The sequence below is a fragment of the Simochromis diagramma genome, unplaced genomic scaffold, assembly GCF_900408965.1.
Source record: "Simochromis diagramma unplaced genomic scaffold, fSimDia1.1 OVJJ01000320.1, whole genome shotgun sequence".
NCBI classification, from domain to species: domain Eukaryota; kingdom Metazoa; phylum Chordata; class Actinopteri; order Cichliformes; family Cichlidae; genus Simochromis; species Simochromis diagramma.
Window position 1 is genome coordinate 1,835,447 of NW_024386773.1, and position 27,554 is coordinate 1,863,000.

Consider the following 27,554-nt stretch of genomic DNA (forward strand, 5'->3'; position numbering starts at 1 on the left):
ATCGCTCTTAAAAGGAAATACCACTGGGTTGATGCATGTTTGGTGTGTTGAGAGAACAGTTTGGCATTTCGGCAAATATCCTTACCCTTTCTTGCTGGGACTTGATTTTTCATACGTTGGATGTTACACTTGAATATGAAGCTAAAGTCAGAAGCTGGTTGGGTTTACTTAGTTTAAACACTTGAAACAGAGGGAAGCAGCTAGACTACCAGGGTCTCACAGCACAGGGTAAGAGGCAGGGCACACTCCTGGTTTTTAAGTGGGCTTTTTGTATTACCTACACTAATTGGCAAGTCACACAGTAATCGAATGCACAAGTTTGCTAGCATCACTGTATAACCTAGCGCTTCTCTTTCTCAACCAAGCATTGATGATACATTTCCTGTTATAGTAGAAAACATATAAAGCCGAATGCACCACAGACCACCCTCTCAAATGATTTCAGTAATTGCAAAACCTGCCTGTAGTTATTTGCATTTGTTTATCTGTGATCTGGTTAGCATTTTAAAATCGAGTGTAAACAGAGTTGCCAGAAGACTGATTTACTACCTTTGAGCAGTCCAGCTGCTTCTCTCTGTTACGGGTGTCCATTAGACGTCCCCTGTTATTTAATTTGAGAAGATATTTGGTTATATTTGTGGATACCGAATGACTTTTCCGTGCCGTGTGTGAATTCTGTAATTGCCGGGTATTTCCTTTCAAATGAACAGAAAATCTATCACAGCTGTCAGCTTGTGTGCTTGTGTATGTTTTCCATGGCATACAACTAGATCAAATCCACAGCTCTTCCTAATTGGTACATGAATTCAAATCCAGATTATACTTGGGAGAAGATTTGCACAGTGGGGTTGCATCTTTGTGCCTTCTATTCATGACAGTATCTTTACATCTAGGGTGCTCTTCTCATGCAAACGTGGATCTCCCTGCATGCTTTTCTCTCCAGCTGAGAGATGAGGGGGTCCACCATTCACATCACCAACAAACCCATAGCCCACTAGATGTGAATGTGTCTCATGCACATCACTGTCTAGACACACCAAAGACTGCAGCATACAGCATCTCTAGTGTTGGAGTGTGTCTGTTCCAATTAGTTAAGTAGGTGTCTGAGATTCAGCGGATCGTTTTTCTAGCACAGTCAGGACTTTCTCACCCTTTGACAGCAGAGGTACAGTAGTTGCTTTGCTGGCAGTCTTGGCTTGGCTTATTTGCTTATCATTCAGACTAACATATTGCCAAGTTCAATTAATGAAGCTGAATCTTTCCAAGTTATGCTGCATGCTCTACTTTACTGCTGTTTATTGTTAATCGACCACCTTATTTAACCACCACAGCAGCAGTCAGAACCGTACTTACCTTCCTACTTACCTGTCCACTTCAAACGTTTAAAAATCATGATAGCTCTAATGTTAGAAACACAGGCAGCAAACAAGGCTCTTCTCCATCGCATTCAAGGATATATACTCTTATATCAGCTAAAGGGGAGGACAGTAAATAGCTTCCAACAGGGAAGGCGAAAGGCTCAAAGGTCACCAGGCAGAGTAGCCTCCAACCTTTGTTAGTGGTTAAGGAACACATAGAAATCTACGGCAGACCCACTGTTTAGCCAAAACAAACTCTAGTGCTGTATCAGTGCAACCATGTCAAGGGACCAGTCTTAAAGGGGGTGTAGTTTGCTTAGGGGAGAGATGTAGAATCATCTACTGGACATGCACAGAGCATTACGGGAGTTTCTCATTCAACTTGACTACATACCTCTTTTCCCTGCTTGGGCAGTCACCAATCATATGACAGTGAGAATACAGGAAGATGTTCAGAACAATAATGTATTTTTGAAGCATTTCTTTGTTAGGGTTTGTAAACTGAGACTAGACAGCAGAGAGGGATGGAAGAGGAGAAGCTGGAGAAGTAATGCTTAAACAGGTGCGGACTGTGAAATTAACTGCTGGATGGAGGGGAAACAAATGTTTATGGAGGATCAAACTTCAAAGGTTCACATGGAGCATACTTTGGGAAATTTACTGGTTCAGCATGCTAGGATAGAAAGGAAACCTCTTTATGGCCCGATGAACATGCTTTATGATAACAATTATGTTGTGCAAGCTAAAGTGTTTTTTTAAAAATTTATATTTAAACAGATTTGCTCTCACTTCTGTGCCTACAAACCCACCCACTGAGTTCATTCTCTGTCTAGAAACGTGCTTCTTGCCATAGTGGCGCACATGCCATACAGGAGGGTCGTGATGGGGACTGAAGAGGAAAAAAAGAAAAAAAAAATACTGTACCGATTGATCTCCAGAACTTGTGACTGCCGCCTGTCAAGCATATTCAGAGAGATACAGTAAATCTGCTTTATCTGTATATTCTAAGATCACATTTGGATCACCTTCAGATCTACACAGCTGCACATGTTCATCATGCTTTCCATCAGCTTGATGTCTAAAGTCGCCAACACGATGGAATAAGGAAGCTAGATGGATTTTTAAAAGGAGATGCCTTCCATGAATATTGGTTCAGCTTGTTCTCATTCCCAGAGTGCCAAATACTACCATTCTGTCAAAAGCTGCTAATATATTGAGATATGCGCAAGGTGTTGACTGGTGATGACACTCATATCACAGTTAAACCCACTGGGTAAGTGCAATTTGTCAGTGTGCACAGTTGTAAAGGGGCAAAATCCAAAGTGAGATCTCTTCCTACTTCTAACCGAGTCGATTTTTATGCCTAAATGCTTAAAATTAGTTAGTGAAAAACAAGCAAAACAAAGCACAAACCGCAAATGGCTCACAAACCAAAGTGATTTGTTCCACAAAGACTCCTCCAATCACTTAATGCCAAATTGGTTTCTTTAAAGGAGGATCTGTGGAGGTGTCCTGTATTGCTAGAGCTCGTGTGTCAAGGCACATTTGACAAAGAAGAACTTTTGCATATATCTGCAAACATATATAGCAGAATTAGACAGGACAGCAGTGTTTGACACCCTGGGATGAGAACATGTCCATTAGCTTGTGGTGCTAAACCAAAGCCATACAGATCTAAAGGTAAAACAGTAGCAAAGACTGTGTTTAAGTAAAAAGTTAACTAATGTCAATTTCACCATTTTATTTGGGACAAAAATATGTTAAATGTCAAAACAGCAGTATATCTTTGTTGACTCCATTGGAATAAACTGGTGAAATTAAGACTGACTGAGTTGTTACAGTTTATGCTACCTTATACCTCCACTCCACTACATTTCACTGGGATGTATTATACTTGTGACTCCACTAGATTTATTCAACACACATCTTTTCTTTAAGACTATATTTATTCACATAAAATCCTATTTGAACTTACGACTTAGAATGCTCTGTTTATATTTAAACCCATACATGTCAGTTTTTTAGGCTTTTGAACCTTTTTGAAATGTGGCTATGTGAATTCCCATCTAAACCTCTCAGGTTTCATTTACATGGCTTTCACGATTCCCCCAAGAAAAAGCAAAAACATTATCTGATTTAAATGTGGTGATCTCTCCTTGAAGGCTTTTTACCTGTGCACCTCTGGAAAGCCTTTCACCGCAAATCTCAAACTTGCACTTTTGTGTCAAACTACCTCAACCTGTCGAGACTCATTACTGAGCTGGCTTTTCAGTACAACCCAGAGAAGAAAAAACAGTTTTCAGTGGAAGAACCAACAGACAACAAGACTGAAGGTGGCTCATCGGGTGAGGAGCGGGACCAAGAGCAGGGCTAGACTGGTAAACTGGCATATCGGGCATTTTCCTGGTGGGCCGACTCACTTTTGGACCGATGGGGCAACTAAAAGACCGCTGCACACTGGCCCCACAAGCACTGACAGCAGCCCATTCATTCAGCTTCATTACTGCCACTGTATTGCCCAATAAAATGTCTTAACTACCAAGCCCGCCTCTACATTCGCCCAAGTAGCTTAGTGTTGATGAGGTAGCGAAAAAGTGGAGCTGAAATGCTGAGACAGAAAAATAGAAATAAATGCAGCAAAATTAACCGACATGTTAGCTGTCAGGGCTGCTGCACCGTCAACTCCTCACAGGAGGCTGTGACTTCGTAAAAAAGTGCACGAGGAGGGACCACAGCGAGGGAGACGCCTGGACCAAATATGCCAGGGCCGATTTTGTGTCCCAGTCCAGCCCTGAGCAGGAGTATGCTCCCTTTTTAAAAATTCACCAGCTTTGAATTCATCCCTCAGAATTTAAATGTTAATGCTTTCGATTGTCGCTCCCCGCTAAGCCAGCTTGCCAGACTTAGGTCCCTGTAACTCTGGCCTCTTCCACAAAATGCAATTCAAGCTAAAGGCTTTTGACCATTTTGACACAATGGTGGACTGCAAGGGAGCAATCTAAACATACCGGTGCCTAAAGCGTACAAGGAGACGGCGCTGGAGAAGATAACAGCCATATTTAAATCAGGTAATGTTTTTGTTTTTCATTGGTAGAGTCACAAAACACACTACAATACAGACTATGGCAGTTTAGTATTATTGATAAAAGCATCTAATTGAATTTCACAAAGATCAGTTTTCTTGGGAACAATGTGTTTTACTTACTACTTTAAATTCAGTGTAAGGCCTGAGGTTTATTATAAGTGATCTTGCTGTGTGTGACCAAAGGGAAGCAGCGCAGTAGAAGCCATGAAAATGCGCATTAACTTGTTTCACCTTGTGTTTTTTCTTCTAGCCAAACATCTATACTGGAGTATCCTCAACATAATACTATCGTTTTAACAACTTATGTAAAACTAATGCACTGTCATCACAGCAAAAAAGATGCCATTGTACCATTTCTGTCTAATTTACAGTCTACCCTCAAACATGGCCCTCTGATTCCATGTGGCGATGGTCCGTTGAACACCAATTAGAGCTTTCCGAAATTAAATTAATCTTTGAAAGTTTTTTCCTTTTTTCTTTTTAGATACCCATAGATGAAAGCAGCTTTATTTATAGAGGATTGATAATAAGGCTAGCTCCCTGCTGTGGGGCAAGTGAGATAAGAGTGAGAGCATAGAGGGAAAGTGCTTTGAGGAGGAGAGGAGGAGAGGGTTCTCACTCACCTCCGCATGGTGTTCCTGGTTCTGCTGGAGGACCTCTATGACTAACTCCGCCAGGCGAATTGTTTCCTCCAGCTTTTTGGCAGGCGTGACTAAGCGGCCTACGTTCTCTGAGACAAAAGGATGAGGGTGAGGGATGAGTGGTTAGTCAAGCACAGAGGATTCCAGGGGGATTTTTATGACTATTCAAAAGATTTTTTTTTCTGTTTATATTTTTGACCGTTTAATAAAAGTATAAACACAGCACTTACGCTGTGATGTTTACCTACCATACCCCCCATAACAAGTAAAGCGTGTTCTTATTTACTGTGTATGCATTTTGGGCTGCATGACATAAAGCAACAGAGTTGATGCATTTATGGGATAATCAGACTCATGTTGGAGGAGTATCAGACACAGGAATAGTGGCGCTGAGATGGAGGTGCAATGCAGCATTGAAAACATGCATATTGTGTAGCGGTACTGAATAAGCCATCTGTATAAGGAGCTGTCTCATGGCCAAAAATACTCTGTGAACAAGCACAGTAAAAATTATTCATTCCTTCTCTTTGAAGTTATCTGATTGGATAAGATTGTTAATTCAAAGCTAATAATACTGGATGTCTAATAAGGATCGGGTTCTCTACAAACACTCGTGGCTAGAACTACATGAAAGGGACATTTATACATATTTCTGTAATTCTTTTTTTCTTAAGACCAACAAGTGTATAAGAATCTTCTTAAATATATATTATTTTATAAGTAATCTGATCTCAATATAATAATACACACATTGGCTGGCTCATAGTTTTCTTTGTTAGAACTAATTTTATAAAAAGGCAGGTGCTTGGATCAAATTAATAAAATAGTTGCCAATTATCTGATGAAATTCCTGAAGGTAATGAATATTTTTTACAAGCGTGCTGATTTCGGATTTCTCTTAAACTGTGCTTATGTGCTCATGAAAGCTGTTCCTCACTTATCAGCTGGTGGCTTTGGTCTATGATTAGCAAAAGCTCCAAATCACTTGCTCGTACCTTTGACGGCAGAACGATCTGATAAAAACAGATATGTGTCATGAAATGGAGTTGTTCCTTAAACACTGTGATTATATGGCATGACATATTTTGAACATGGAACTGAATGGCTACACAGATCTGAAATCAAAAGCACATAAATACATAACTCTACATAAAACAGTAGAAGTCTGCAGTCGGCAGTTCTAACTGGAAGCCTTTTGCTGTTTTCATTATTATTTTAGGGTTCTGCGGCTATTGCTGCTCAAGCCAAATGAATATTTTTTTCGGAGCCTGGTGAAAAATTAAGTGAAGGAACCCTAAGCTAGCAGTAGAGATTACACTTTCAAATGCCACATAGAGGGAACTGAGCTGTAAAGTAATATTTAAGACTTCTAATAATGCCTGATCATGAGGGTTTGAATTAAATACAATATGGTTTAAAGAGGAGCAAAGTTTTGTTTGTTTTGTTGTTGCTTTTTTATTCCATTGCACATGCGCTCCAAGAGAAAGCCATACAAACTCCACAAAGAATGGCCCTGTCCAGGTTTAAACCCAGGGCCTCCTGACTGGGAGGCAAGGGGGATATTTGGGATGGTTTCAGATGTCTTAAATTTCTTATACTTGAGGTTTTGTGGTTGTCTTTAGCATCTGTGCTACATCTTTGCTTTACTTTACTCCCAGGAGAAAATCCCCATAATGCATATCTTTATATAATGAGCTCATTTTCATGTGTGGCCTGTGGTGGAAATGTATGCTAATTTGTTGTGATGGGGGGGGGGGGGGGGGGTTGCATTAAAGTGTTGCTTATGTCTTTTTACATTACATTATAATGTAGATAAAAATATAGGACCATATGTAAGAGATTGCATTACTTTATGGTTTTGATGGTCTCTTAACATGTCTACCGAAAACCACACTTGTTCACCTTTATTCAAGTGTGAGTACACTACATTTGAATGGGGTGAAAATAACACTTTCAGCCGTATAATTCACTGCTCCAGATTTGAATCTGGAAAAATATAAAGTAGTACAATCTCTACAGATTTACTGCTTTTTTAAGACATGCCAAGACATTTGAGAACTTGTACAATATTTAAAGTGTGTATAGAAGATGTGCTAATGGTAAATGCATGCATATGTCTTACACTGATTTGCAGTAAACATGTGTGTAAGGTGTGGGTGTATTTGTATATGTAAATGTAAGTGTGCACTATAGCTAAACCATAAGCTAAACATGGGTTCACCTGGATCCTTTTGATCCTTTTGACCTTTCTCAACTTCAGCGAGAAAAAGGGGAGAGAAAAGATAAAAAGGAGATGTTTAGAATTAGCACGGCTCTATGGTTATTTTCACGAAAGGGGATGGGGGCTTGGGGGAACTCAGGCTTGTTGTTCATCGCCACGTGACCCTTTAAATGAATCTGCTGGGACACTTTCAGCTCCAGGGACTGACGCTTCTGGGCAACAGACAAACGTCACAAACACACAATAAAAAATAGAAACACTGAAACAGTAGCCTGTGGAAAATTTAAAAAAAAGTGATAAGATGTTTTTTTTGTTAACAAACAGACAAAGCTTCGACTATTGCAAACAGGTAGGGGACACAAACAGCTTAAAGGACCGTAGACAGGACACGCTGAGTGACTTGAGTTGACCTGAGTCAAGTTAAAACACAAACTGGAGCTGTTACATCCATACACCCTATCCTGTTGTTCCCATTCAATAGCTCTGTCAACAGATGCTCTTTCACTGTCACTGGAGACACGGTGACAAACAAGCCTACCTGTTCGGCACAGCACACCACTGACACATGATCAGACCAAATGACTGAAAACAGATACCAATGTAAGCAATATAAAAATGCATTCAAGTCAAAGGAATGGGCTTCAAACCAAAAGAAAGAAGCTTACAGACCAGACCGCTCATTCATGTCCATCACAAACAGATGGTGCAAAAAAATGGACCCCTACTGATTCTGTGTGGTACTGCTCAGATCTCTCGACTGGTGCACTCCCCACTCACTCTCACAGACAAAGGCACAGATAAAAACAAGCATGGCAGGAGCAACATTTCTGGAGAAAGAGAAGAGGCAGAAGGGAGGGGATGAGGTGAAGGTGCACTTAAAAGAATGAGGGGGGGAATGGGAAGAGATGATGAAGGTACTCACGGATGGTTAAATCCATCACTTGAGATGCCAAGCAGAAGACAGGGTGCTCAAACATTTCCCTCTTTTTCCCTATAAAAAAGGATCGGGGCATGCAAAAGGATGGGGTCAGAAGGGGGAAGTCTAGAGGTCAGAGGGTGATGGGAAGAGGGCTGTCCAGGTGAAGGAGACAATCTGTTGGGCAGGAGGCCCAATAATAGGGTCAAATCGTTGGTAAAATTTGAATCAGATGCCTCACAAGGACAGGTGGAAATAAATTCACACAGCATGAAAAGATAGTAAGGTTTCAATCCTTAGTATCTTTAGCACCCTGAGGGATTTCTTTCAAGGCATAAACAACATCAGAGATCTCTATGTAAATGTGCATGTCAGTGCAACTGGTATGTTGAAAAATAGACACAGCAAGAGGAAGAAATAAGACATCCTAAAATGTCTTTATGTATTTTTTCATATGTAATCCATGCCAGTAAAGAAAGGCCGTGTTATGTCTCAAAGCACATGCAAGGCTGATGCTGGTTTGTATGCATTCAATCCCAGCATTCCTTTGGTTAGAAGCCACTCATCACATAGTAGAGAGGTTAGAAAAAGTGACATCTGTGTGGAGAGGGGGGAAAAAAGCAGAGCAGACAGGGGAGGGAGCAGAAGATAGTGGTCTTCAGCAAGAGCATAAGACACAGTTGACAGGAGAGCTGCTGGTATTTCAAGGCAGGGAGTGTAAAGAGGGGCGGGCAGAGTCAGCTGGAGGTATCAGAGAGGTTGGAGCTAACAGTAAGATAGTGGAAGAGAGGGAGTGTGTGTCGACTGGGAGCTGGGAGTCATTTAAGCTGAACTTACAATCCAATCATCAAATGTCAGAAGCCAGGATACTACACAGCTCGAATAGTCAAGGCACAAAGAGAGATCGGCACATCAACAGATTTCAGGGCTTTGGATTTGAATGCATTTTTACTCACACACCTCTACACAAAAGCCAACTTGACCTACAGAACAGCACAGAGCTAAAGCAGGCCTGAAACAAAGGAGAGAGTTATTGGACTGAGAGACAGAAAGTGACTGTGACAAATCATTTGCCACAAATCATTTGGGATATGGACACAAATATACCATATACCAAGTGAATTTACCATGTGTAAATTAATTGATAACATGACAGGCAGTCTTACAGAAGAAAAAGAACATATGGAGATATACTGATTGTTCACTCTGCCGTTTTCTACCAAACCACTGACTGGGCACTTCAATCTGAGTCTGTAAAACATGACATCTTCATGATCAGTAGGAATGTTTAGCAGATGCATAGCATTTGTACCCTGATACCAGCAGTCATTATGTGACAGTGAATTGTGTTGTTCTGGTTACCTTCAATTTTAGCATAGTCTTTAATCCGCTGGTAGTTGAGCTGAGCAGCCTGCTCCAAACATTTGCGAATTACCCCTTTAACTTCTTCTGGTGGAACCGGGGTCACAATGTCCTTCATCAGGACCTGCAGGCCACATCGAAGATGAGTCACAGAACCTCAATATTTCAGAGGGCACCTTTTTCATTGTTCATAAAATGTTTTTATTTAAGCATTTACTAACCCTCTCCAGCAAAGATAAAGTGGCCTTCAGTGCACCCTCTGGACGACCGAAGGGGAAACAATATCTACAAGGGAAGACCGAAGATTTAATAACAGAGAAAAATACCAATAACCGGGATGTTTTGTGACTTGGTGTAATCTGGTTTTAGTGAGGCGGCAATCACCTGAAATTTACAATCCGGTTTTCCAATATCACACGCAACCGCTCCTTGATGTCTTCAAAGCGCTCCTTCTCATCCACTGTCACTGTAGTCAGCCCGTCTGGCCTATGAAGATCGCACCCACAAACGTTAACCCAGCTGCAACCCCAAAGTCCAACGTATATAACCCTTTATCTAAGCCCCCAAATCTCTGGTTAACAGCTTTCACACCCCAGGGAACTGATTGAGTGATTTTTTTTTCTTTTTCTTGAGTTCCCTCCAGTGTTACACATTGAAAAAATGACCATGTCTCACCTGTTTTCACCTTGAATCAGTGGGTTTTTGGACTCCTTTTTCTTTCTAAACTTGAATATGCATGCTCGTTTAGAGGCAGCACGGGGATCTGGGCTTTGGGAGCTCTTTGGGGATTTTAGGACCTCATAGCCCAGTGGGCCCCAGTAACTGATGCCCTCTCTGACTTTAACAGATGCATGGGAGGATGAATAATATGGACAGTAAGAGACTATGGCAACAAAGGACAGAGAGAAAAGAAAAAAAAAAACAAAGAAAGTGGTAGAAAACAAGGAAATATGTAGAGATACGCAATTGATTAACAACATAACATGAAATACAGAAAGAAAGGCCAAAAAAATGTACAACAACATAAAAAATTAAGAAAACATAAACATGACAAAAATAATTTGATGGAAACAAAACCTTTCCGTTCTGATCTTATCCTGTGTTAATGCATCTTTAAATTTCTCAACTGCTGCATCCATAGGAGGCATAGCTTTGCCTGACAAAGTGTAATTTGTACAAATGAAGGTTGAAAGTCACAAAATGTAAATATGTTTATAAATGTCATAATGTTTCATAAAGAAGGACTTAGCGCACACCTGTTCCCATGGACATGGGAGGCACAAAAAGCGAAGCTGTAGTGAAGAAGTGTGGGGTCGATAATGGCCCCATTTTCTGCCCTTTCCAGGAGATCACTCAGGTAACACAGGTGTCTGTGACAACCCCGAACTCCGTTCCTTGCGCAGTATTCATCCAAGACAAACACCTGGCCCGGGCTGAACCATCCCTACACCACACAAACACAGACACACAGTGTACTACTTGATAACAACTGACTAAAGAGCACTCACTGTCATTCATGCGACAACGAGCGGAAACAAACTCACCAGGCAGCAGAAGGTGTCGTTGAGCCTGTGGTCCAACGTGAGTCGCTGCATCATCTCAAAAAGCGAGGCGTGGTCAAAGCTACAGGGGTTAGCGGAGATAAATTCATCCATGCCATGTTTCTGAGCTCTGTCAGCGTCTATCCGGCCAACGGCACAGGGAAAAGCACACGGTTCAGAGGAGACGACATCAGTGAGGCACAGGGCAACAGCAAGTCTTCATTACAACACGAGAAACACCAGGGAGGCTTTTTTTGGGGGCTACTTCTAAGGGCAAATTATAAACACTTACAGCTTACATTGTCAACTTGCATTGTGTCAGATAGCGTAAAGAGTTTTCTTGTATTGGTGGATGAGATTCTATCAAACTGAAGCTAAACTCAGAGGGACGGGTGTTTCTACTGTATGTGCATTCATGCATCTAATGTTTTGCAGGGGAAAAAATCCTAAAAGAGCCAAAAGGTGTTTGGATGAAATGCTGTAAATAATATGTAAAAAAAAAATATTAGATCCATTCTTCTTTATGTATTCAATAGATTCTGCCATTCGCGACTGTTGTCACTCAGGTCCTGATAAATATTGACATGTGTGCTAATAAAAAAGGCACAAATATGGCAAAGGAGAAATCATTTGAACATGCTGTAAAAAACAGTTCTAACAAAAGAAAAAAAAGTTATTTTGAGAAACAAATTCTTAAGATTTGCAGATTTCTCTCTGAATATGGATCCTGAACCTCTACTCGAGCTCTATTGGGTTTTTAATGTTTATCTTGCTACAGTGCTTTTGCCACTAACCTTCTCTGTAACAAGAGGACTTTTCAAAATGTTAAACCTGCTCCCTAAATGAAGAAAGACATTAGTAACATTAAACAATGACAAAATGAAAAACATGGAATGGAAGTAATGTAAAAATGGGTGTTGGAACCATTAGTGGGATAATCTTTTTTTTCTACCCTCTAAACCAAAACAGTCATTTCTTGTTCTGCAAATATTAAAGCTGTCAAAGAGAAAAATGGAAAAAATGACGGGGACGAAGATGTTTCAAAATAGATAAGAGGCACAGCCATGTCCTCTGTGTGAGTGACAGGTGTCATGTCCGAGAGACACTGACATGAGTGATGATGATTTTGGGGGGTGGGTGAGGGAAGCGGAGACCTGATCGTGGTAGAGCAGGAAAATATTGAACAAAGCACAAGTGACATCTATCAACCTCCAGGTCAGTGAAGGGGAAAGAGGGGAAGGGTTTAATGTGGGTGCTAAAACTTAGCTGAAGTTTGCCAAAAAAGGAACCTGAAGGAAGGTACATTTTAGCAAATTTTTAATCCAATCTGAGAAAGAAAACCTGTAAGACAACAAGTAAAATGTGGACAATAAAACAGGGAAACAGAGCGAAGAGGACAGGAGGGACAAGACAGGTACAGTAAGTTATCATGTATAAAGGTAACGCTATGAAAGAAGACAGTGAACGGCGTTACAGATGAGTGGAGCGTTGGTTAAGAGATGATGACAGGATGAAAAAGGATCTGGTTGGTCAGAAAACTTTCAATTTGATAATAACATGGTGGAAAGTGGTGACAAAGAAAATACTGTGGCAGACATCAAAAAGGAAGTGAGGCGTTGAGAAAACATCCAAAGAGTGAGCACAAGGTGTCAGGTGTTGGACTATGAGACACAGAGAGTGGGCTACATTTCCTTTAGTTGGAATAAAAATGGAGTTTAAGTCCAGAAAACACTCAATGCTATAGTAACATTACTATAACTCTCAAGATAAAATAACCAAATTGCCAAAGTAAATGTGAGAGTACTTTTGCATACATTTATAAATGATTACATGCTGGAGAACAGTGTGACTTTTCGTAAAGCTTTTAATTATGTCATGCACATCTGCAGACCCATTTTCAAATTTGCAATTTTGATCATTTTTTTTTATGCATTCCTCTTTTTTTCCCTTCTCTACGCATTTGCAAGTTGACAATACTTGAATATGTTGCAGTGTATTCATGATCTCTACAGAGCACACTAACAGGCATACCACTACCGGAGAACTCTATTAGGGTAGCAATACAATTTTGGTGCAAGTACATGGGTAAATAGCATGAAGCCGACAGAGGCAAAACTGTATCATTCTCTGGGAGATGGGGGAAATGAATGAAAACTCCTGTATTTGTACAAAAGTATGGACACATGACACAGGTGTTCTCCTATTCAGGCAAACAAGGGCAGTCAAAAGAAATCAAATGAGATTGCTCCTTTCTGGAGGTGTAGTTACCGGTCTAGCCTCTATCTACAGGCCCATCTACTGTAGGAGGAAGGAGTGGGAGTCCGGAGTATTTTATCATAAGACGGGGCGGCATTAGCTACTCCTTGTCTTTGGCATTCAGAATACTCCGCGTACATATTTGCCAACTCTCGTCAAGAAAAGTTCAAAGAAAAAGAATTAAAAGCAATTGAGCCCTCTGAAGTAAAGCATAATTAACATAAACACTTTGGGGAAACAACTGCATACACAGGCTGTCATTGTGATTTATCCATATCTCTATCTTTAAAGAAACACATGTAAACATTAGTCTTTTACAGTTTCGTCTGTGAATTGGGTTGTTTGCAGCTCTTGATTTTGATAAGACATTTACACTAAATATTCTTGGTAATACAAAACTATGAAATCATTTCTTCATGAATAGCACGTCGCATTTTAGCCTGATATCGCTTTACTCTGAGGGGTCCTTCCACCAATAAGAATAAAGAGAGAAGGCAATTATGCAGAAACAACTATGATATCAACTTTAACTATTACTGAGCCAAATAATAATTCCTAAGAATAAAATACATGCATCCTATATTGGCACGAATGGATGCTTATACTTTCATCCTCAGAGCTGAGGTTGTTAAAAACAAAAAGTCATCAACTAATATCTAAGACATGAAGCGAGACGTGAAAAAAAAAGGAGAAGAAGGAAAGAAGAGAGAAAAGGACGTTGCATTTGTCAGATAATCGGCGGGGATTATCTGAGCTGTGCCGGCTACAGGGAAGCACTTACCCTTGAGTCCAGCTAGAAGACAGCAGGGTAAGAAGGGACAAACCAGAATAACATAAAGACTAGCAACAAGGCTGGAGGAGAGCAATCACGAGAGACCCTGACCTAGCAGCTGCATTACTTAAGAAGGGTCCAGGCAAAGCATGAAGAAGAAAACACAACTCAAAAACAACAACCTATACCAACATGATAGTTTGTGGGTGGTGGTGTGTGAGTACATGTGAGGATATGTGAACAACAGATGCTGAGGCATATTAGAGAAAGGAAGAGGGAGACAGAAAGCAAGAGAGAGAAAGAGAGAGAGACAGACAGACAGAGACAGAGGAAAGAGACAGAGCTTACGATCCTCATCACTCTACTGCAGTTTACTCTTGGTTATGGACAGCTACTTAAAGAGTTAAGAGCTACACAGTAAGTACTGTCCCTTTGTTTGATTACAGAGCAAAACAAAGCTTACTCTTAAAAGGGACACTGGCAAACACAAACACCTACATTATAAAGGAAACTGTAAAAGGTGGCCCGAATCGTTTTTAGAAGAAAAAGAGACTATGAAGGTGCTGGATGAAATGAAGGTCAGGTTTTTATCACCAACCTCTTACAATTATAGCAACAAATTTAAGCACACTTTAAAGGTGCACTCTACTCGTTTTGCAAGTAATTGTTGTCACTACTGCACTTTACTGTCTGATTCTAATTGCCTTTTGTTGCGCTTGATATTTCCACTATAGCCAGAAATGGAAGCTTTTCTGCAATGATGCAATTCTTTTTCTACAATTTCCACAAGTCCATCTGTTTTTGAACAAATAAAAAAAAAAAACGCACCGAGTCGATAGAAACGCCTCACGAGAGAAATTGTCTTCTGTGTTCTGGAGGAGCTGAGTCAGGTCAAGAAAACAACCCTTTTAATATTACAGTCAAGGACAGAACACAAGATATGGGGTTTTCTTTTTTAAATAAAGGCCTTTGATCGGATGTCCTCACACTCTATCATATTTATTTGCAGTATTATGTCAGAAAGCTGTTGCACAGACTAAACCTGTGTTATTTAACATTTTATGTGATGTGCACTAAAGCTGCAGAACCTTCATAGCACTCTTCTTTTCCATCCTTTCACTGCAGCAGAGTCAGGAGGGCTGTGTATGTTATGGTCCCAGTGCCATTCAAGACCACCAGGGGGTGAAACATGTACGCGTGGTGTGCCACAATGTTTCAGGGAGGGGAAGGAGGTCTGTGCCACTGTGAGAGGCTTTGAATGGCAACAGCTGGCATCAGAGGAGTCAACTAACCACAAGAACGATCACATACTGGACAAAAAAACCGATGGAGAAACAACATAGAATCTCATGTGACAGGATTTGCATTGAGTGACCCAATTCATGTCTTCTGATACTTTTATAAAAGAGTGGAGTAAACTTGGGGCTTTGCACTTTTGAATAGTATTATTGCAACCCTGAGGTTGTTTTTTTTTTTGTATTTGTATTTAAAGCCAATTAAATTTACATAATTATTCTAAGAAAAAAAATCTCATTACAATTGAAAAAGAAATTATTCTCAGCCCAAAGAGTCAAAAGATGCACACAAAAAAGTCGTGTTTGGTTCTGAATAGCAGGATCTATTATTGTGAATTGTTAAGCAGCATGTGACTTTACATTTAGTAAGTAAATAAGCTTTGTGTTAGTGTTCTCATGGGCAAATTTAAGGTAGTTTAAACCTTTGCACAAGAATAATAAGAACTTACTGATTATGACTCACTGCATATTAGTAACCACTTGAATAAATACAGATGTTGCTTCTAGATTTTATAGTTACAAAAATATATATTTTTCCCTTCTTTAATGAGGAGGGAGGGGACATAAGAGACGGTCAGAATAGAAGGTGATAGAGATGCCACACTACTGTAGACAGTCTTACCTTCACTTTGCTACCTGACCTGTGGACTGCTTAGAAGTGCAAGTACAGTGACAAATTGGTTAAAATTTTCAACATGAGGACCATCTGAGAAACTGTCTCAGAATAACAGCTGCCCTCGCAGCAGCCATCTAGGGTTGGCAACTGTATTAAAACAGGGTTATGGTTCGGACAAGAGCGTCACACCCTGGCACTGTCAGTCTGAATTCAACCCCAGTAGGCTTGAATGTTCAAATCTTATGTATGGTGACCTATTTAATCTTCATAAAATCTTTGCACGCCATGGCCTACTTCTGTATGATAAGGTCTTTTTTAGGTTGGTTGTTCCTTGAGAACAGACTGATGAAATAGCATGGAATCGCACCTTTACACACTGTGGGAGTGGTGACAATGAGTGGAAGTCCATCAGATGCTGGAGGGATCTGTGAGAGATAAATGCATGTGCGTGCGTGCTTGTGTGTTAGTTCTATCAGCACGTATTGTGACTGCAGTGTGGAGCGCATGGCGTGAGACAGTTATGGGTTAGAGCTTTCGCTGCTTTGTGGATGAAAACTGCTATTGCTTGGGTGATTATGTTGTGTTTTGGGCTACTTACAGAACTGAGAAATGGGAGCATCCATTTGGGCTGAGGCACCCCCTTTGGAATTTAGTTTCTGGACCTGAGTGGGTGGGACAGGCTTGTGGGACTGGCCAGTGGCGCGATACATGGCCTGGACCCACAGGATGCGGTCCTGCTCGTCGTCGCTGGCAAAGATCACAGTGTCGCCTTCCTTCACAGCATTGAAGAAAGCCCTGCCACCATCTAAGCCTAATAACGCAAAGCTGGGGATCAGCTGGTAGATATTTACATTGTGTGTGTCTTTTGTTTATGTGTGTGTGAGTATAGGTATGTCCCGGTGTGTATCCTCACCTGGCTGGGGATCACTGTAGTCCACAGTATATCCGTCCAGCTGCAAAAGCTCTTGTGGTTCTGACTTTTTCTCTCGGTAGCTGCACATTGCAAACGTATACTGACTCACCTGTAAAAAGAAAAAAGTTGCAGTCAAATGAGTCACAAATAAAATCTTTCTATACAATCTTTAAGCTAGTGATTCTCAAACTGTGACCAGGCCCAACTAGTGAGGAATAAGACCAAATAAACTACTATTTAATTGTTATTAGCGGTTAAAAAATGTGGGATGTAGGATGTTAAAGCTTTTTGGGTTGTAAACTGGGACATGCTAGTTTTATATAAAAGAACAACACGGACTCCTGAGTGACATGTGCTCTATATTGATTTGGTAGGCTTACAGGAACCTTTAAGTCAAAACCTGAAACACTGCAATGATCTTAAAAACCTGTTTTGTTTTTTTACCTGCACGAGGACAAAGAAACGCTTCTTCCAGCGCTTCCAAACATTCTTCCCAAAAGCCCACAGATACCTGTCAAAACATTGTTCACACATGATGACAGAACACAGTAAAGCTGTCATAAAGAACACAAATGCTAACTCCATCTGAAGCACAGTTTTTTATATTTGATCTTAAGTTATGTGGATTTGCTACTTAATAACGAAAAAATAGAAATTAGAAGTTGATCCAAATTCTTAAGAAGTACACTTTAACTGTTACATGAATAAAATGTGATTAATGCCAAACGCTTTGCATGTGTTAGCGTCTTCTAAAAATGATTAAATGAAACTACACATTGGCATCCAGCAGGGGGAGTAATGCACTTCACAGTACTTTTCCATGGTAGGTGAGAAGAAATGAGGCCAAGGAGCTCAGAGTTGGAGTTCTATAGGAAAGATGTGGAATATAAAAATAAGAACACCACTGCATGTGCTGCTTGACAGTGGGTCGCTTACCCGCAGTGTTTCATGTTCTGTGGTTTGTCCATACGTATGGCCAGTTTGATCTTGAGATCTTGGTCAGGGCAGGCCTTGGTCACAGTCATTTTATGGAGTTCTGACTGTTTGGGGCTGTTAGGAGTTGGGTGGAGGACAACCTGCACTCGCAGAAAAGCAGATCATTAATTACATACAAGAAATTATACATGACCAGGTGGTAAATCTTTGATCTGTACAACACTGAGCAGTGTCAATCAGTCTGCTTGCATGCATTAGTGATTTTGTGGTGTGTTTGCTTTTCAAAATAAATTTTAAAAAAAAAGGTAGCGAGGAAGAAGAACTGTGCTTTGCTCTCCCTTCACGAAGAGGGGGGTCTAATCTCTCTTTGCTGAGTTAAAGAGCTTTGAGGAAGCCTGCCAACTCTGCTGCAGTGGGAGATCAAAGAACCAAGGTCACTGCCACTACAGGGACGTCTGAGGCGCCGCTGCCCCGACGCAAACCAGCAACACCACCTTCCTTAACTACCTGTCACATTTACACGACAGGAAAAAGCAGGGTAAAGAAGCGATTCATGTTTCTGCTTTGTTCACATTTGAGTCATGTTTGAGTAATGCTCAAAGGCTGGAAGTCTCTTGTTAGGAATGAGGCAAGAATTTTTTATCAGTCTACTCTTAACAGATGTGCAGCAGTCAAATTCAGATACAGCACAATGTGAAAATGTCAAAATGTGAGAGCCATTTGTACTTTCAAAAGAGCTCATGGAAAAATAAAAAAATTTTAAAAAAAATACTGGAACTAGAGCAAAATAACAAAACCCTATTTATAAATCGCAGTCATGTGACGGGACCCTGGAGACTCTTTTGAGCGTATTACAATCAGAATGATGCACAGATACATAAATAAAACTGCTTTGAGTGACTGTGCATGTATTTCTATAATCAAAACACAAGTTTGCACTATTTTCATCGCTATGTCAACATCAGAGTGTTAGTACGCTAATAAAACAATAAGCAGAAATGTTACCCGGCCCAGTTCTTTGTCTTCCAGTGCCAGCACCCCTGTACTCTCTGTAAACAGCTTCACCTTGACAGCAGGCAAAGGGTGTGTAGTGGTGAAGTCACCTTGGGTCCCCCAGCTGAAACAGACAACAAAAAGCACTCCAGAGGTTAGTTTCCATGACACCACGGTGAGTCCGTGTTCCCATCAATTGTCATTTTTAATTGCTAGTCAGCCTAGGAGACGGATTTCACCTTAGTTGCAGTATTTTATATGTAAATTACACCGAAAATGTCAGTAAACAGTTTCAAATTCAAATCAAACCGTTTTCCGATGCTTTTTGCTTTAATCAAATAAATTCAGCTGAGCCTCCTGGGACTGAAGCATACAATGCAATGTTTATGCACACAAACACTCCAATCTTTTGTATCACAGGAGAAAGATAGAGGTGGTCTGATTGAAGGAATTAAAAAAAAAACAAGGATTACGGCAAAATCGCATGAACTTACAGTAAGTCAGGATAAAACAAACAAGATAGCAGACACAATTTATTTGTTCTGACTGTTGTTCTCTGTCAGCAATAAATACACAAACAGTGAGACCAGAGAATAGTCAAAATCAATGTATCTTTTCTACTTGATTTTTGTGTCTCAAAAGTAAGACAAGGATCTTTAAAACGCTTAAAATCTATATAGAGACAAACTGCAACTGCAATATTTTTGGTACTGAAGATTTCTCGAGTCGCTTTGTAGTCTGTTTATATTGTGAGAAGTATCAATTTATCAGTTGCAGCCGAGTGGTCCACGTGGAGAGCAAAACAGGAACTTCTAGCTGTCTTTAAAAAAACAAAACAAAACTTGTCCTCGTTCATATTTGTATTATAAATAATTCATCCACGGGAGGGATTGGAGCCAATGAGAGGAAGTAAACACTCTAGACAAGTTGTGAATCAATCTATAGTCCATCATGACTTGTTCCAGCCAGACTGGAGTAGTCTGGTCACAATGAAAGTTGCATACTTGAAACACAAAAAAAAGAAAGAAAGAAAAAACACTTTAATTTACTTCAGTATCTACTGGTATCAAAGGTGTCATTTAGTTATTACCATTTCTACCAGGACAGTAAGTAAACTGACTACATATTAGCCCTAGACACTGACATCATGTGATTTCCAGCATTCTCCACATTTCATGGGTGTGCAACATTTGCAAAATGTGCACAGCAGCCAGGCAAATACTGTCACGCACACTTACAGCCATCACAGCCATACACTAACATGCCATTAGTGTAGTAGCTACTCACTGTAAGTGAAGACACAAAGTTCACCAAAGTAAACTGCAAAGGAATCACCAGACAAACATTTGTAACAACAAACCTAATTAGACCCTTAAATCACCCTCACCCAGCTGAACATGGACAAAGAAGCAACAAAGGCAAAGGGGCTTCAGCGATCCAGAGCTTATAGGCAGCCATGAGCCAGCAGCCTCAGTGTGAGCAGTACAAGGATCAAAGCAGTTTCAAGGTATCTGCTGATACTTATACACATACTGGAAAATTAAGAAAATTTTAAAAAAGTGTCTGACATCTGTTTTGTTGCATAAATTCATTGCTCCTGCTATTGTTTGCTAAGCTAAAATATGTGAGATAAAGGTGGCTGTACAGCAACTCATCTTCATTTAATAGAATAAAATAGAGCAGAATAGAATAGAATAGAATAGGACTTTATTAATCTCTTGGGGAAGTCCCCTCAGGGACATCTTTCCCAAAGCATAGCACTATATTTTCAGTTGTTTTATTGAGAAAATAATTTATTGCATTAAGAGAAAGTAGATGTTGTTTTGCATATGTTGTCATTTACAGCAAAGAAAGGCAAAAATGACTATTGACAGGTCACACTTAGGAAAGTTGGGAATCGGCTAAGAAAATATCCTAATACAAAGAGTGTTTTAAAACAGTAAGTATAGTTGAGGTTAACGCAGCGCACTACATCTTAGTATATATATCTATATATATGTAGTTTCCCATGTAGGCTTGAAACTCATTACTATTTGCAAATATGTTCAATTTACTAGCAAGGCACCATTTATCAATAGACTATGTAAGATCTAGGTCTGAGACTGTGCTTAGGGAAAGGCCTCACTGGTCAGATACCCCTGGTACCAAACTGAGAAAGAAAGAAACAGGTTGAGGCAGGTTGGGGTAAATGAAAAGTAATATACATGTAAGTATGGCTCTATTTCTGAACTTCTAAGTAACTATATCCAACTAAAACTGCTTAGTGTTGTGCATATATGCCCTAGAAGCCTACAGATGGATGTCCGGGTGTTGGAGGATCTGAAATAGCAGGAAGCAGTCCAGAGCGGCAAAAGCAGCTTGAAGCGATGTGGGATTTTGCAGTGTTACTGTGAGGGTGTGTTTGGTACAGTATATGATGTGAGGAGTGAGAGTGAAGTCTTACAGCTCACTTCTGAAATAGCTCGGAGCTTTTGCTTCATTAGATATCTGTCAGTGACTCAACATATTTGCCTTAGGCTATGGCACTAGGATACTTCACCTGTATGTATCGTTTAATATAATAATTAGGCACCATGTTTTGACAGGTAAGGTAATGTATGAGACTGTATATCTGATTCTGCAGAATTAGTTTTGAAATGTTTAGTTTAAACTGCCATTCATGGGTGTGGCAATGTTTACAAAAATATTAAAATAAGCTATCATTTAACAGCAAGCCATTAATATCAAACTGGAATCTCACCAGCTATGCTATGCACAAGCAAAAAGAATGACAAGAAACTAAGCAGTTTGTTGCAATCATAGGAGACAACATATATAAGCCTCTGTTATCTCTCATTGTCATCTATAGCTGCTAACGTGCCAAAGCTGCCTCATGAAGCTTTAGCAATACAACATGAATGCCACTCTCTAAGTTCTCACTCTGCAGCAAGACACGACAACCATGGTGTCAGTTTCCAGTCTAGAAAAGGATTTTTTCTTGTAAGCATTTCTAACATTCATAATTAATTGCCGCTTTATGTACACAAAGATGTTGCAGACACAGCATGTAGAGGAAGAGAAGAAGAGCTGCTGACTGACAGTGAGGAGTGACTGTGAGCTGTGTTGATTTCAGATGGAAACATTGTACCAGCATGAAGGTGACCTTGTGGCTTATTCTAAGGTCTATTAATGGACGTGCAAGCGCTACCCTCCTGCAATTTTTCCCTACAAAATATGATACAACTATGTGCTTGCTCAAATGGGTCAAATGAAAAAATCAGAGTTACAAAATTATGAGAGAATTAAATGAATGTCAAAACATTTATCGGCTCATCCGAGTTAAATCAGAACCACCATAGTCAGTTGAATGTCAGTCTGAGCACATGGCTGCTGAACACATCCAATTATTGTATGCAAATATCCTGCAGCAGTCTGTACATTAACACATTTATCTCATATAGGTCTTTGCAAGGTTTTTTGTGTATACTTGTTTGTATTGCATATAAGCAACCGCACACAGTTGTGTTTTAGTCACTACAATAATTTCTGGGAGGCTTACCCTAACCTAAAAGCAACTTTAATGTGTGGGTTCCTCACAATAGCTGTAAATAGCTTTATGTCCCCACAACATATGGAATATACTGGAATACACACACACACACACACACGCACACACACATTACCCTTGCCTTGTTCTCCTCTAATCCGTCCCCTCATTCATGTCCTTCCGTCTCTCTTCATAAAATGGCTCTTAAATTAAGGAGATCAGAGGAAGACATTTGGGCCTTAAAATAGCTCAAATTTGCATGAATGTTTCATGGACATTTCTCTTGTATCTTGTACTGTGCAGTACTGGTTAATTAGAGGAAAAAGGGTAGATATATTTAGCAGCAGATATATTTTTCATCACCACCGTCATTGTTGTTAATCGAGTCTAATGAACTGGTAACAAGAAGGGAAGCAACGGAATGATTTAGGATATGTACAAACCGTGGGGAATTTCACAGAAGGGAACTATGTTATGCCATTTTGTATTTAACATGCTATGGGATTTTTACAACCCTCAACCAGTCAAAAACGTTGGTTTCAGCTGTAGATCATAGCTTACTCCAGCAGCTTTAATAATAAAGATCTGTGCTGTCCCATGAGTCTAGAGATTTACTGTTAAGACAAATTTTCCTTAAACCCACTTTTATTAAAGGTGGAATATGCAGGAGGTTCTATATGTGTAGACTTCTACAAAAGCAACCCCCTCCTCCACCCAGACAAAATCATTACTAACGAGTCACTAGAAGTGTGTGGTCTCTGATACTTTCAGTTCCAATTTAAAATCAAAGAGAAACACAGCATTTCTGCTTTTACTTACTCTGGAATAATGATGGGATACACAGCTGTGCTTACACACACCTTTGTCCCAACTATACATTATACACAATGATGCTAACATGAATCTATAGCATCTATAGTACGCAGATTGAATTTAATATAAATCTAATAAACATAATAATATTATTTGAGTACATCAATAATATAATGGGCTAAAAAATGCCTTGTTTGGGAAGCTACTGAAAATCGCCCTGATCCATCAACAGAGTGCAGCCTGCCACTAGGCAGGTCCACTCACTCCCGACTTCACTCACTCAGTCTGGCTTGAATGACACCACTTAAACAAACTACTGAATACAAAGAAAGATAATCAATAAAAATGAAGAGGAGGTTATTTCTCTGTTTCTTTTGTCTATCTGGGAGTGACAAAAGAAAAAGGCGAAAGAAGAGGAAGAGGAGAAAAAAGTAAGGCAATTCTGAATGGCATAGATAATAACGAGTAGATAGATAATTTATAACATAATGAGAATTTTTGTCTAGGGCTCCCACAGACTCTAGACTTGCTGCTGCCCATCAATCCCGATGATCGTCTTCAAAAACATAAGCGGTATGCATCGAAGCATAATGTGAATGCCAGGATACAGTGTTTCCCTGTTCCACTGTTTATTTTCTAAATGTGCAGTCCCCCTCCCCAAGCCAGTACAAGTGTACAGAGTCTGAAGAAGACTTCATTAAAATTGCAAGACAAGCCGGTCTATGTCTCTGCTCTGCATTCACACAAAGTCTAGTTATTGAGAATCTTTTTCACAGGGTTATGTAAAGGTTGTGTGTGCTTTAAAAATGACTGCCATGAATAAAAGAATATCAAAAAATATGTTTAAAAATATATCTCTTGTTCTCGCTATTGATGCTTGCACTTCTCATTCGCTTTCTATCTTCCTCAACTGCTGTTCACTTTCTCTCTCTCTATCTCACTGAACCAGGAACGAAAGCCTAAGTTTGAATGTTGCATTTCTAGATAATACCCCAACCACTGCTGCAAATCAGATAATCATCATTAAGTGCAGGTATTTTCCATATGTAGGTGTTTGAGATCTGAATTTCCTGCCCTGGTCCAAAAAAAGAAAAAAGGTTTCAATAAGAAAAAAAGCAAACTCATGTTTTGGTAAACTTCACAGTGCTTTTCCATTTCCTTTTAATGCAGTCATTTACATACAAAGTGCCTGTGAAAGAGAATGAGGAACACTAGAGAGAACACCAAGAAGCCACTGGGTTGTGGGAGAGTTTAACAGCATACGTTTAGAGTATTTTTCTCAGAGCCAATTAATTTCTCAAAGTGTGGTTCAGCATGGATCTTACATTACACTTCGTGTTACCATTACATAGTTTTGATCGCAAAGCTCAAAACCACAGATGGCTCATCTAAAGGAAACAACAAAAATCAATTATTAACACTTCATTAACATTCATCTTCCATTAAACCAGAGGTTTGACTTCAGAGATTCCTCAGTAGGCATCAGTGCTTACGCTCTACTGATTTGAGTTACATTATTAAGGTATTTGTCATTCACATATATGCATGTGGAAAACCATGCAGGTGCGTGCAACGGCTCTTACGTTGGCTTGGATGCCTCTGCCTGGTCAGTCTGGAGTTTCTCGCCTCCCTCCACCTCCATGGTGCAGTAAACAATCCTGTTTGGAGCCAGTGATTTCAAGCCCTGCACTTCCATGATCACCACCTGGGAAGCATAGACACCTCAGTGGAGGTTACTGATGTAAAGTGATTTATCTCTGAACGGAGTTTAAAAAGTCAGCATCTTATGAGCAGCTAGCAGTTCTAGGCAGTAATTTTTCGAAACAGTATGCCAGCCACAAAGACGATTTAAGCTTACGGCCAGTGCCCTCGTTGTACAAAAATGTAGATTGTAGTTGATTTTTTTTTTTTTTTACTGGAACAGGCTGTAATAATTTCAGATTTCCTTCCAGTGAAGTATAACTCTCTATCATCAAAAGTGCTAGTAGGAATAATCTGTCACATCAGGTCTTATATTCACTCTTTAATAACTCTGAACACAATATAGAGATAACACTGCCAGAGGTAACTCTTAAATTGTAACCATGAATTTCAAATGGGAGAACCAAAGGCAGAAATATGTGCTGGCAAGACAAGAGTTTACTTAGCAAAAGTATTTTTTAACTTTCCTGTATATTATGCTGTTTGTTATCTAGTCATCTTGCAGATTTTGCTTGGGGGTTTGGGGATGGGGGGGGGGGGGGGGTGCACTCAAAAAAATTAAAGGAACACTTAGAAAATGCATCAGATCTCAATGAGAGAAATATCATGCTAGATATCTTTACTGATATGGACTGGATAACGTCTTGTGAAAAAAATGATGCCACATGGTTTGATGAAAATGGAAATGATCAACAAGGGGTTGAATTTAAAACTACCCAATAACCAAAGCCAAAAATGCTGCAGCAGGCTAGTCCATTGTGCTCAAATTTCATTGCAGCATTGCAGCACCAACATGATAGTTTGCATGGCTTAACAACATTGCGGCATGCTCCTAAACAGCAGACGGTGTGCAGGTGGATCTGCTCCGGGATCTGGGATGTGCAATTCTGGAGGAGCTGGACTACCTGTGCAACCTCTACAGGGCCCAACTATCGCCTCATGCTGCCAGTTGTGACACTAGCCTTAATCAAATGCAAAACTAGGAAATAAACTGTAAGAAAACAAGAGGAGGGAAAATATAGTGTCCATCACTTTAATTAACACCAAAGCAGCTGAAACTGATTAACAACCCCCTCTGCTACTTAACTGATCAGATCAATATTCCAGAAATGTAATTGACTTGATGATGTACTCTGATTACAAGGTGTTTCTATAAATTTTTTTTTAACAGTGCATAAAAATCTTAACATCTGCTCTTTCTATGTACTCAACGCAGGAATCAAGTGACTTGTGTATCACAAGTGATTCCACCTCGAGTTTCTGAAGAGGTGAATTCTTTCAGCGATTGGAAATAAACTTGGTGCTTTACCAAAGACCTATCACAGTGCCACCTCACAAAAACACATACTTCTTTTGCTACTGTGCAAATAATTTCAGACTTCAATCTCTAGAGTGGTGTGCCAAATTGTTTGTGAGCAAACAGAAAAAGCAGGGTCTTATTCTTCTGCACATTATGTACTTCCTGATTCCAAAATAGCACCGCTTCATAAGAAGTGAGGTGCGATTGCTCCCTGTTCCATGGTAATAGCTCATCTCAGACAAGCCGATAACAAGATGACTCACATTTCCCGTTAAGGAGCAGGTAAAAGGGGTTTTTTGTATGTGTTTATGCCAGTCTGCTCTTCGCACGGCATCTGTTCAGTCCCCTGAACAGGTCTGCTGTGTGTTTCTATACTTAGTCTCAAGTAGTTGATACAAGTTATGAATTAAAAGTTATGTTGTAGACAGATGCAGTTTTGCATTTATATGACAGTTGGCTATATGTCAGATATCCATTTCACAATACCATCATCGAGGTGTCTGATTAGTCCTAGACTCATTCTGACATTCATAAAGAGCTGGCTCGAAAAGGAAGAAGATACAAGGATGTCTCTGAAAGAGAAGTCCTTGTATCTAATTCAACAGGCTATTACCTCCTGTATTCTCATATTAGCACAATCAGATGTCACACTGACTTAATAACAAGTAAATTAAAGACTATTTAATGTCAGCTGCATCAGACACTTGTGTTCTCACATGCATCTCCGTAGGGTCTATCCCTAAACCTTTCTAAAAGTCTAGAACGGTTTAGGGATGCAGCGAATGTGTGAAAATAGTTTATTTTCTGTAAATATCCCTACTTCTTTTGAGTGCCTGAAACATTTGTACAGTACTCCATCTCAAAACCATCGAAACTTTGTAATGCTTGTGATTTTCACATATTGATCATCACACACTCATATCTAGTATCTAATTACCTCTAAAGTAAAGGACAGGACCACATCAGATTTGGACAGCGTGTTCTCATCCTCTTGGCCCATATCAATGATAGAGGTATTGTGTCCCCGCTTCAGCTTCTGGAGTTTAAACTCCCCGCCCTTAGACACAGGCATGCTCTCCAAGTTGGCCATCAGCTGATTCACTGAAGACTTGAGTTCCTCGATGAACATGGCCTCCATCTCTTTAGATACAAATTTGGGGAACTTTCCACCCTGTTGAAAAAAATATAAAAAGGCTCAGAAGAGAACTACAAGTCGGGTAAAATAAAAATGATAAAAATATCAAAGAAAGGTTCATTTACGTCAGTTTAATTAGTTTCCTAAAGCAATGCTAATTATGTGTAAAGTAAA

The 27,554-nt window shown here is 39.9% G+C and overlaps 1 protein-coding gene across 16 annotated transcripts in view; it reads right to left on the reverse strand.

Moving 5' to 3' along the window:
* cadpsb (Ca2+-dependent activator protein for secretion b) overlaps nucleotides 1–27,554 on the reverse strand; it is a 66,054-nt gene that overhangs the window by 10,712 nt on the left and 27,788 nt on the right. For 2 of the 16 annotated variants that reach the window (XM_040002433.1, XM_040002380.1), the window contains exons 5-21: nucleotides 27,183–27,416; nucleotides 24,828–24,949; nucleotides 18,918–19,029; nucleotides 17,913–18,052; nucleotides 17,421–17,487; nucleotides 16,977–17,085; nucleotides 16,662–16,874; nucleotides 14,162–14,173; nucleotides 11,128–11,264; nucleotides 10,840–11,027; nucleotides 9,968–10,069; nucleotides 9,805–9,868; nucleotides 9,584–9,707; nucleotides 8,228–8,296; nucleotides 5,067–5,173; nucleotides 2,283–2,312; nucleotides 1,753–1,761 (exon numbers count right to left, since the gene is read on the reverse strand). In XM_040002433.1, coding sequence (XP_039858367.1) covers nucleotides 1,753–1,761; nucleotides 2,283–2,312; nucleotides 5,067–5,173; nucleotides 8,228–8,296; nucleotides 9,584–9,707; nucleotides 9,805–9,868; nucleotides 9,968–10,069; nucleotides 10,840–11,027; nucleotides 11,128–11,264; nucleotides 14,162–14,173; nucleotides 16,662–16,874; nucleotides 16,977–17,085; nucleotides 17,421–17,487; nucleotides 17,913–18,052; nucleotides 18,918–19,029; nucleotides 24,828–24,949; nucleotides 27,183–27,416 — 1,839 coding nt within the window. Of the gene's footprint in view, nucleotides 1–1,752; nucleotides 1,762–2,282; nucleotides 2,313–5,066; nucleotides 5,174–7,305; nucleotides 7,339–8,227; nucleotides 8,297–9,541; nucleotides 9,708–9,804; nucleotides 9,869–9,967; nucleotides 10,070–10,839; nucleotides 11,028–11,127; nucleotides 11,265–14,161; nucleotides 14,174–16,661; nucleotides 16,875–16,976; nucleotides 17,086–17,420; nucleotides 17,488–17,912; nucleotides 18,053–18,917; nucleotides 19,030–24,827; nucleotides 24,950–27,182; nucleotides 27,417–27,554 lie in introns of all 16 variants that reach the window. The other 14 variants (XM_040002440.1, XM_040002403.1, XM_040002447.1 and 11 more) reach the window with 11 other exon arrangements.